This window comes from Pectinophora gossypiella, chromosome 13, assembly GCF_024362695.1.
Source record: "Pectinophora gossypiella chromosome 13, ilPecGoss1.1, whole genome shotgun sequence".
Classification (NCBI taxonomy): Eukaryota; Metazoa; Arthropoda; class Insecta; order Lepidoptera; family Gelechiidae; genus Pectinophora; species Pectinophora gossypiella.
Genome location: NC_065416.1, coordinates 6,834,089 through 6,846,269, shown reverse-complemented (window position 1 = coordinate 6,846,269; position 12,181 = coordinate 6,834,089). Strand labels below are relative to the sequence as shown.

General features: G+C 36.4%; 2 protein-coding genes across 4 annotated transcripts in view; one reads left to right on the top strand and one right to left on the bottom strand.

The window, feature by feature from the left end:
- LOC126372218 (dorsal-ventral patterning protein Sog) overlaps positions 1-12,181 on the bottom strand; it is a 75,556-nt gene that overhangs the window by 39,889 nt on the left and 23,486 nt on the right. The window lies entirely within an intron of this gene.
- On the top strand, positions 2,997-9,252 carry LOC126372216 (uncharacterized). 3 transcript variants are annotated; one of them, XM_050017876.1, is made up of 2 exons: positions 2,997-4,277; positions 4,931-9,252. In XM_050017876.1, the coding sequence occupies exons 1-2, from the start codon at positions 3,341-3,343 to the stop codon at positions 4,948-4,950; spliced, it is 957 nt and encodes a 318-aa protein (XP_049873833.1). In that variant the 5' UTR covers positions 2,997-3,340; the 3' UTR covers positions 4,951-9,252. The 3 variants fall into 3 exon arrangements, with proteins under 3 accessions (XP_049873833.1, XP_049873831.1, XP_049873832.1); XM_050017874.1 differs by having other exon boundaries at positions 3,009-3,695; positions 4,146-9,252; XM_050017875.1 differs by having other exon boundaries at positions 3,009-4,277.

Here is a 12,181-nt window from a genome sequence, read left to right as displayed (position 1 = left end):
TAGACTAGTCAAACAGACCGGTGGTGCAGCATAAAAAGGAATAGAAATTACTGCTTATACCTTATTTACATTTTAAGGCAATAATAATAACGTGAGTTCGATTTCCCTAAGGATGAACAATATATATAACAGGTTTGTAGGAAATACTATTTCTGGAACATGTATACTATATGTATAAAGTTATGAAAGACCGGGATTGAGGAATGTTTTGATGTAAACTTGACTGGCCATCTGTATGAAATGGTTATTCGAGAGATTCGACATTATGTCTATCCATAAAGTAGAAATATTTTGCACGTACTATCTAACGCGATATACAATTACCTACAAGCAAAGGACTGGCTGGTAACCTATCACTGTACAGTATTTATCTATCCTGTGACGTTACGTATCGCAACACGATCTCCAATACTGTTACAACACAAAATACGTAAATTCGAGAAAAAGCGGTTTGAAAGTTTGTCTATCCATAGTGTAGTAGGGAAAAAAAAGAGAACTTTAAGCGCTTAATTATTTCTATATTACATACACCACAGAATACTACGGTCTTACTAGTTGATAGAGAAAACATTGTTTGTCATTTTATATATCACAACACAATACACCTATTTTGAGTTGTTGTATGTGAAATGTGTATGTAATAATGTCTACCCACCCCAATTAGTATTACAACGCGTATGCAGTTTCGTGTAAGTTTATTACGCGTCAATTACAATTTCGAGACTTCCTCAAGACGCGTTGTTTTAAATGATTCTTAATTCTTGGAATAGTAAAATTTTGCATATTTTATCAATATTTTGAACTTAATAAATTATCACGTTGCTATCACTATAATTATAATAACGGCCTCCGTGGTCCAGTGGTGAGCGTTGGGCTCACGATCCGGAGGTCCCGGGTTCGAATCCCGGTGAGGACATATCACAAAAAGCACTTTGTGATCCCTAGTTTGGTTAGGACATAACAGGCTGATTACCTGGTTAAGCCATCCCGGTTACTTACTTACTACTACTACGACTACTTACTGATGTAAGTAAGTGGCTCATGTAACGACTACTTACTTACATCAGTAAGTAGTCAGTCGTTACATGAGCAGGTCAGCGGCCTTTGGCGGCTCAATTCCCCCCTGACACCAGGGTTGATGAGGTTGATAATTCTCCTCACAATCCCACATGATAGAAGAAGAAGACTAAAATTATGTTATTATTTTAGGCTATTAAAAGTCCGCGACCTTGCCAATCGCATCGATTACGTTTATCAACTACATTCACATGCCAATATTGGCCGTAATTATCTGTTTATTCGTAAAAATTATTATCAACAATAGATTATCAAGCCAATTTGTACTCTATCGTTAAAAATCTGATAATATGATCACATGATACTCTACTATTTTTCGAAATTATCGAAAGTAGTATCGATAATGTTAATTTTCTTTAAGATAATATTTACGTACTAATTGATACTAAACCTCAATATTGCGTAAATTGTAAATATGAAAAGTGATAAAATTATTTAATACGTAAGAAGTTAATTAGTTTCCTTGAATTTCGCCATATTAATTGCGCACGAAATAAATTATAATTACAATTATGTACGCCTGCAAAAGTTTAACTTTCCGGTCGTTTTTTAAATATCTCAATAAAAAAACCTCAATAAGTAGGTAGGTACCTACTCTTAATAGTATTTATCATTTACCTACCGTAGCTACAATTACACATACGTATAAGGTGTATTGAGTTTATTAATTAACAGTTAATCTTAACATTTATGATTCATTTCATCTAGTTACTTTGGCTTAATAAATAATTCATTCAATGGAAAATCAAATTGGAGATGTCCTTAGAAAAGGTTTAATACGATCTACTCTGAACCGGCGTGCGTGTATGAAGCGATTGATGAATGTGGAGGAAGCAAGAGAAGTGTGTCAGGATCGAAACAAATTGAATTCTATAGTCTCTGCTTACCCCGGTGGGAAATAGGCGTGAGTTTATGTATGTATGTCAATGGAAAATGTTTATGTAAGTACCTATTTTGGTTATCGTCTGTACATAGATATATGCAATGGCCTTTATGATTTCCAATGGAAAAAAGTTTTTACGTGTAAAGTCTACATTTGCTACGATTTCTTATGGTTTCAGAATGAAATGAAACCACGATGTCTCCTACGACTAAAAGCGTTATTTGTGTATTTTTTTATTTATACTTAGGTACCTACTTCTTTGGAAACGGAGCGCTGGCCGCTCTAATTAAAGTTTAAATTTGGAACCCGGCTTTAGACACCGAAAAAGAGAACATAAATTGTTTTATTTTAAAATTCTGTTTTCGAAATGTGCGATTGTGAAATCAGCTGCAGAAACAATCAATTTATTATTGACGTTAACGTGACGCATTACATTCATAATTTACGCAAAATGTTGTAATTTTGTTTGTACCTAAGTACCTATAATTATAACATTTATAACTTATGAATATCACATTTTAACTCCTAATTTTAAAGAGTTAAGAGTTCGTAGAGTTAAGATGGAATAATTATATATTTTTTTTTTTATAATTGTTGAAAACATATAAATATATTTAAGATTTGTATTTTAAATATGGAAACACTTTTGTAATTACATTCATTCGCGGAGCTTTCGTTCTTCCCCTCTCTCAATACAACACAAGACAAGACGCTGCTGTTTTATTTCATTAAATAAATTTCACCGTCCCGACACCCAAGGATTTCTTCATGGTCCTTCGAGCAACGTGAGCATAGTGTGCAGCTCATCTACAGGTGTTTGCGGCCAAAACGGTGCGACGGATCAGCACGATTTTTGCGTCAGAAGTTTACGTCGGGCAAGTTTGTGAGTCCATTCCAGTCGCCATTATTCCTGAGCAACGCGGTAAGATTGTACTTCATTCATTCACTCAATCATCGTTGCCGCGGCGGAAGGACACACCGACGTCGAAGTGTTCAAAACCGGAGAAAGCAATCTTCAGCTGCGTGTAACCGAATTTACAAAGAAGAACTTCAATAGTGTTCGTTTATTTGTAACGATTTTATTTCGTCAAACTCGCCGAAGACAAAGGACAACGCAATACAAATAAAATTGCTATCTCACTCACTCATAGCATATTACGGAACATTAATATTGCTACAAAAAACGCGATGTTCGGAGTGAAGTGAGCGATTTTTAGCAATCAACGTTGTCGTTCAATACAATCGATCTCGATCCCAATCTTAACAGGAATTGTATTGCATCATCTTTTTACCACGTTTTTGTATACCGAACGACCATATTTTTTTCAGCAAAAGTGAATTTAAACAATTCAGTACTTGTTTATATAATTAGTCAGCAAGATGGCAAGCGACAATGAGCTATTTAACAGGCGGAAATATGTAAAAGGCACGATGACGCGCCTACGCAACTCGCTAACGTCGGAATTCCTCGCGTCCGCATCCGAACAAATGTTACGCACGAAGGAAGAACATGCCCATTCGATCTTCAAGGAGTATATAGACCTGACTGTTCAGGTCAACGACGACCATGATCCCACTCCTGTTGAAGAGGCGTACTTTGTGTGTATGGACTTACTGCGCACTACTTTGCAGTCAAGATTCGGGACGACGGCGGCGGCGGCAAAGCCAAGTGGCGGTTCTAATAACGTCACGTCTAAGTTAAAACTCCCTGATATTCAAATTCCACCATTCGACGGCAAGTACCTAGAATACAAACCATTCATCGAATTGTTTACGGCGCTTGTGCATAACGATTCTAACATTGTTGACATTCAAAAGTTTGTGTATTTACGAGGTTTTCTAAAAGGAGAAGCCTTCGATCTTATTAATAATTTACCAATACAAGGCTCAAGTTACAGTGAAGCATTGACAATCCTGCGTGATCGATATGATAATAGTCACAAAATTGTATTTGAACATATATCCAAGTTATTGGATCTTGCCTCGATACCCAGGCCAAATGTAACCATGTTACGTAATTTAATTTCTGTTGCAAAACAGCATGTAGCAGCTCTAAAAAATTTAAATGAACCCGTTGACAAATGGGACAGCATACTTGTATGCATTCTATCTCGCAAACTCGACCCAGTCACTAATAGAGCTTACTGTTTGGATAGGAACTCATCTCAATCCCCAACTTTTACAGATTTCATAAAATATCTTGAAACAAGAGCTCTAGCTCTCGAAAACTCGAGCAACAATGATGTCATCGGCGCTAGGAAAGTACAAGCTACTGCTGCAGTAACAAATAATCATGTAGCTAAGTGCTATTACTGTGGTAAGTCAGATCACAAAATATTTTCATGCCCCAAGTTTTTGCTTGCATCGATTGCAGAACGTGTTGAATGTATAAAAGCTAAAAAGCTATGCAAAACCTGCTTAAACAGCCATACAGGGAAATGTCGCTTTCATTTTAAATGCACTCACTGCAAGCAAAATCACAACACGCTCTTGCATGATGGAAATGAAACATCATCATCTAGTACTGAGGGTGGGGTAACGTTGCTGTCAGGCTTAAATGACAACAACCAAGTTTTGTTACCTACTGCCAAAGTAAAAATATTAACTAAAAATGGGCAGGAATTGATAGTCAAGGCTTTATTAGACTCTGGCAGTCAGTCATCTTTCATTACAACTAAATTAGCTAATCTAATTGGGAGAAATCTACTAGCTACAAACACAGAGGTTTCTGGCATTGCTAAAACTGGAAAGAAAATACAAAGTTCCTTGCAAGTGGACATATTTTCATGTGCTTATCCCTATAAAGTTAATACTAACTGCCTAGTGGTGGACAAAATAACTACTAACTTGCCACAAAACAGTTTTGACCTGTCACTTATTAACATTCCAAAAAATTTATTACTAGCAGATGACACATTCAATAAAACAAGCGAGATAGACATTTTATTAGCTGCTGACATCTTTTTTCAGGCGTTGCTGCCCCAGCTTGAGGACCAGCACAATGAGCTCAGCGATCCCGCGACACCCCGACTCGTTCACACGCAGTTTGGTTATTTGGTTGCAGGAAAAGTCCCCGTACAGTCTCCCCATGAACTTCAGAGTACCCCTGTTTCTTTGTTTTGTCAAGAATGTAAAACAGACTTAAATTCTAATGTTATTCAGTTCTGGAAATCTGAGGCTGTACCAGAAATATATCCTGAGCACCCCACGTCTGAACAAAAATATTGTGAGGAATATTTTAATGAAACGGTTCAACTTGTTGACAATAAATTTGAAGTCTCAATGCCTTTAAAGATTCCAATTTACGATGTAAACAATACTTTAGGGAATTCTCTAGTTCTCGCTATGCGCAGATTTTTGAATTTAGAGAAAAGGCTCCATAAAGATGAAGCTTTGTTCAAAGAATATCAAAGTTTTATTCATGAATACATAGACCTTGGCCATGCCAGCTATGTCGATATTTCTAGTTACGATTTTAACAAAGATGCGGTATACTTTATGCCACATCACCCTGTCATACGTGAAAATGCAGTTAGTACTCGTTTACGTACAGTATTTGACGGATCTATGAAAACAACAAATAAAATTTCTCTGAATGATATTATGTTGAATGGCCCTGTGGTCCAAAACGAATTATTCGACACTCTATTGTTGTTCAGACTAAATAAATATTTTTTCGCTTGCGATATTAGGCGTATGTTTAGAAATGTTTTAATAGAAAAAAGTCAGAGGTCACTCCAAAATATATTATGGAGAGATGACCCCCATGAATCCATAAAATGTTTACAATTAAACACTATTACTTATGGCTTAAAAAACTCATCTTTTTTAGCAACAAGGTGCTTAAATGAGTTAGCTTATAGATCTAAAAATGAATATCCTTTGGCTGTCCCAGTAATTCTAAATGCAACATATGTTGATGACATATTGTATACTCATAATGATTTAAATGTAATAATAGAAACAAAAAGTCAACTTTCACAATTGTTATCTAAAGGTAGTTTCTTCTTGCATAAATGGTCAGCCAACGATTCCAGTATTTTACAGGATATTCCGAAGGAACAGAGGTATTCTGGAGAAATTAACATGCAAAAAGATGTTAAAACGTTAGGGTTGAATTTTGACGTCAATTCAGACACTTTTAAATTTTCCCCCCCGCCTAAGCAATCTGTCAAGACCAAAAGAGAAATCTTAAGTTTTATCAGTAAATTTTATGACCCTCTTGGACTGATTGGACCAATCTTTGTGCAAGCCAAACATATTATGCAAAAGCTATGGCTGTCCAAAACAGACTGGGATTCTATTCCTCCGCCAGAATTAAATAATAAATGGCAATCACTTTATAATGACTTAACTAACATGTCAAGTATTCATATTGAAAGGAATACAATGTGTAAAAGTGAACATCAAACATTTCAATTAATAGGATTTTCAGACGCATCCAATGTGGCATATGGTTGTGCAATTTATGTGAGAACTATTGACATGCAAGGTAAAGTTCAAATGTCACTATTATGCTCTAAGTCACGCATAAATCCCATTGCACCTAAACAGTTAACCATCCCACGTTTAGAATTAAACGCTGCGCTTTTACTTGCCAAGTTAGCTTCAAAAGTATACAATACTATTAGTCAGAAACAGATAGTAAATGAAGTTCACCTTTACACAGATTCACAAGTCGTATTGGCGTGGTTGAAGACCGATCCAATCAAATTAAAATCTTATATTGCGAATAGAACAAAATTAATTACTGAATGTACTAATAACTTTAATTGGTCCTATATACAGACAGATAAAAATCCTGCAGATTGCTTGAGCAGAGGAACAAGTCCCTGCGACTTACCAAATCACCACTTATGGTGGTCAGGGCCTAAGGAAATGTCAGATTGTAATTATAAATTTAAAAATTGTACTTACCAATTACCCGAGGACATTCCTGAAATTAAATGTTCACAGAACGAGGCGGTCTGTGCGGCGGTATCGCTGAGCTCAAATGGGTCGTCATTCCTTGATAATTTTATTCACAAATATTCTGATATTAACAGAATGAAACGTGTACTTGCATATGTCATTAGATTTTGTAATAATTCTAAACCTAACTCGGCCAAAATTAAAGAAAACTTTGTTTCCTTTGCTGAGACTAACAATGCATTTTCTCTGCTTATAAAGCACGAACAGCTCAAGTATTTTTCTAAAGATTTAAATGCTTTGCAAAACGGTATGCAAGTACAAGCTTCTTTAAGAGGGCTTAACCCGTTTATAGATGCTCACGGTCTTCTCCGGGTAGGAGGTAGACTGCAACATTCTGGTTTGCCATATAACCAAATGCATCAAATTATATTACCTAGGCAATCTCTAATTACTTGTATGATAATTGAAAATGAACATAACAAGCTTTTGCACGCAAGTCAAAAATTAATTTTGTCTAGTTTAAACCAACGTTATTGGATTGTCAATGCTTTACGCTTAATTAAGAGTGTAATATATAAATGTACAACATGCTTTCGTTTCAAGGCTGAAACAGCCAAACAGCTGATGGGTTCACTCCCTGCGGACAGGGTAACTACTAGTCGACCATTTAAAAAGGTCGGAATGGACTTTGCTGGGCCTATTCTTGTTAAACAATCCCGTGTTCGAAGTGTCATTACAACAAAGGCTTACATAATTATCTATGTGTGTTTTGTAACAAAAGCCTTACACCTAGAACTAGTGTCGGATCTTACTACCGCCACATTTTTAGCAAGCTTTAAAAGGTTCATAGCACGAAGGAATGTTCCAACAGAAGTCTATTGCGACAATGCTAGTACTTACAAATGTGCAAACTCACAGTTAAAAGAATTGTACAAATTTAATAGCTCAGTAGCTCATCAGCAACAGGTGCAGAGTGCAGCCTCACAGTTGGGAATCAATTTTCATTTTATACCCAGCTACTCCCCGGTCTTCGGTGGACTATGGGAAGCGGGAGTAAAGAGCGTTAAATACCATCTAAAGAGAGTATTAGGTAGTCACATTCTCACCTATGAGCAGCTGTACACTGTACTTGTACAGATAGAAGGCATATTAAATTCTCGACCTATAACACCAATGTCTACAGACTGTGATGATGTATCATATCTCACTCCTGCTCACTTCTTGACAGGAAGCCCCTTAACTTGTTTACCAGAGCAAGATATCTCACAAAATAATATAAACACTTTTAAGTTTTGGGAAAAATGTACAGCTCTAAAACAACAGTTCTGGAGACAGTGGTCAAAACAATATTTAAATGTATTACAGAATAGACCAAAATGGAAAGATAACATGCCAAATGTAAAGATAGGCGATCTTGTCATTCTGAAAGAATTGGACACACCCCCCATGACGTGGCCAATGGCTAGAGTCACAAAGGTATTTCCAGGTAGTGATGGAAAAATAAGAGCCATGGAAGTTAAAAAAGCAAATGGTAATTATCACAAAACTTCTATAACTAAAGTTTGCATATTGCCTTTAAATTAAATACCTAACAATTTAAGTAAGTTGTTATCAGGCTCAGTCTAACTACCTATTATTATTATTACCTGTGTATAAGGTTGTCCAGTTCTCGTAGGCCTAGATGCTTCTCAGGTAACCTAATTGTGCCTGAGAGGATGCCAAGAGACTTAGGCTAAGTTAATTAATAAGTTTAATTAAGTTGAATTGTAAAACTATTCATTTTCCTAACTAAATTATAGTTATGTCACTAAGACTGGTTACTTACCAATTTACGTTTGTAAAAGGAACAATTCCTAAGTTATATATAAGAGTAAATAATCGAATAATAACTATAAGAGCAAATAATTGATTTCACTATTACTAGCTGCCTATGTAACAAGTTCATAAACTTAAAATTTAATTTACTTTACTTAATTATAAATGTAAAAAATAAATACTAGATACTTACATAGGTACTTACCAGTAATACTTACCTCAGTGGTTGTATAACATAAAAGTTAAAAAGGTTAAGTGAAAAACAAAAAAAAAATAATTGTAGTTATGTTTATTGTAAAATTACAGTAACTTATATACTAGTAAACCATACTTACATAATTGTACTTACCTTCCAAACTTAAGCTAGATAAATTAAAAGTACTTATCTTCTAAACTTAACCTACTTAAACTAAAACTATAAATAGATAATATTATAAATAATAAGTTGAATGTGTAATTGTAATAGATAGTTCAAACTATTCTTCATAGCACTGACAAATGCAAAAGTTATCGCACACATTTGAATCAGTTACCTATTAATTATATACTTACAGTCCATTATCGAAGCATTATCTTTTGCCTTGTTGGGAGTTATGTTGAAAACATATAAATATATTTAAGATTTGTATTTTAAATATGGAAACACTTTTGTAATTACATTCATTCGCGGAGCTTTCGTTCTTCCCCTCTCTCAATACAACACAAGACAAGACGCTGCTGTTTTATTTCATTAAATAAATTTCACCGTCCCGACACCCAAGGATTTCTTCAATAATACACATGAAAAAACAACTCTTTTGAACTAATAAAAAAAATATATAATGCCACATAAACAACGTAGCTGTCGCAGATATAATTTCAAAACACGACTCCCCACTTCAAGTTACCTAACGTTCCCTACTAGTCTTAGGTCATGTAATATTACCTTAGTCAACAAATTGCGTACTAAACGCAAACACCGCAGGATCGCCTACTAATTATAATCCGTAGTGACACAGTTGTTCACATTTCGGTTTAGTATTACAATAGTGCGTTTCTACAACACGCTATGCCTATAACAGCGTGGGATAGGTCGCGCACGCATTGTGTCGGATCGCATGAGACCTGCGCACACGCGTGACATGCGTTCCCCCGCAACGTATCTAATATAAATTGAGAGTCTATGCCCTGTCTTTGGATTAGATTACAACGCATACACCAGCACGAGCAATATACGTCCTATACTGACAGTAATCTCCGCACCAAACGTTATGGAGAAGTAAGATATACACGAATAAATTCGCTGCTCCCTGCCCCTTAGCACACCCCGGACACTTCATAGGAAACACCTCGTTTTACACAGACACTACACGTGGACGTTATCGTACACGCGCATCTGTGTGTGTCGTCTGATGCACATACGATTGAAATCTAAAGTAAGACCGAGAGGAAGCAGGGAGTTGCTGTTTTATGATTTTGCGAACGATGGCCTAATAGGTACGTGCCTTGGCATACCAAGGTACGATTTCATAATATCCAGAACCAAAATTGACGTGTTAGACGGGTTGTAAACAGTATGAAACTTATCTGGGAGATTGTAGTACCACTATTTTTTTTTTTGATACCTGGTACTGATACAACATGATTTACATCGCAAATGAAAAAAAATTAAATTGATTCAATATGACGTTGAACGTCTAAACAATAACGTACTTAGTCATAAATATCTAAGATTTTTATCAAGCTAGAATTAAGTTGTAATTCTAGAATATATTAATGGTTTTAAACGATCTTATCAGATATAATAAACGTGGAATTTTATTTTTGATAAATAACATTTACATAACAAATAAGTAACGAACACTTATCTCATTTTCCAGTTCATGAAAATTATATTAAGTATGTACTTACGTGGTACTTACCTAAAAAGAAAAATAAAGTGCTAATCTATTTTAATCTTATCTTCCAGTTTTAAGACATAGTTATGTCAATTTCAAAATCTTATTAATTGTATTGAAATATTAACTTATAAAAGGTCGAATTATATAGGTATTGCATTGAGACTTAATAGAGACATACAAAATCTTAAACAGTTACTATGACGTGGACAACTTTGAAGCACTATACTTGTTCAATCATAACACCAATCTAAGAGGTCATACGCTCAAACTCTGTAAAAGAATTTCAAACAACAACCCCCATAAGCATTTCCTGACTAACAGAGTAGTAACAGCGTGGAACGGGCTGCCGCAGGACGTGGTCTCCGCTTCTAGCATCAACACCTTCAAAAACAAATTGGACAATTACCATAAAACAGAGAAAGGAAAACACAACTGAATAGTTGAATACAGGCACTTATCAGTGAAAACTGCCTGCCTGAGTTAATAATAATAATAATAATTGTTAAATCGAGTCAAAACTTGTGGCTGCCGAAAATGAGATTCTTAAGAAAAGGAAATTAAACCGAGGGATCGAATAGGCGACATCGAATTAATTCATCTAAAAAACATTGCACACTTTATTACTTTTTAATTGCATTGCTTCGATATTGCTTTTAACTTCATCTTCTTCTTATATCATGTGGGTAGTGAGGTTGATTACTAACCTCATCAACCCTCTTAAAAGTGATGAGTTTTCAGTCTTAGCAAAGGGCGGAGGGCGTGCCGCGTTTGAGTAATACTGTGGCGGGTGCGCGGGCGCAGATCACCCGCGGCGGCCGGCGACGAGGATTTGAATACAATGCCGCGATAGCTCAGGGCCGCCCGTGTGCACGCATGCATAATCCCCTCCGTTTATTTAAAATCCACATTCTCGATATAACTGATGGCTACATCTATGAATCGTAAACAATTCGCCGACGACAAGAACCAGATGTGACACACATCCGAGGAAACTAATCGTTCTCGTGTCGATCTGTTGCCAAGTACATTAATAACTATCGGTGCAACAAAGTAGTCGCGCGAAAAGTCAAAGGGTAGGTGATATTGATGCCGCCGCACCGAACGTAGCAAATCACGGCGAAGTTTCTGCGAGTAGTAACTGGCGAACATAAATATGTCTGGGCTGAAGATAAACTCGGTGCTGAATGGTTTGAAATATGAGCGTGGTGGGAGCGGCGACAGTGGGTGTCGCCGCGGGCACACCACGACGCCAGACGGCGCCCAGTCGTCGCTAACCGCTCACCATCCATCTTCCAGCTCTGAAGACGTCCTGACCCTCCCAAAGTCAACGCTCTACACGTAGAAAAAACAGCCTTGTGAACGACCTCGCTTAAAGGAATCCTCTTTCCTTACTATATTCATAACTTACGAGCATACCTAGTCCTAGACCGGTTGACGCGAAGACGACTGGACGTCCTCGATGGAAGTACATTATCGTCTCGGAGTGAGCAAAAACGTGTAGACAATGGTAAAAGGCGCCAGAGGCCATATTCCGATCAGCCTGTGTAAATCAGATGAAGAAGCCACCTAGGTATAAACTACTGCTATGTACCGATTGAAATGGGTTACTTCAGGA

Excerpts from the sequence above, each read along its gene's own strand:
- LOC126372216 (XM_050017874.1), top strand. The coding sequence starts at position 3,341 with ATGGCAAGCGACAATGAGCTATTTAACAGGCGGAAATATGTAAAAGGC. Across the intron at positions 3,696-4,145 it reads TCAAATTCCACCATTCGACG|ATTTCATAAAATATCTTGAA; the intron begins GCAAGTACCTAG and ends CAACTTTTACAG.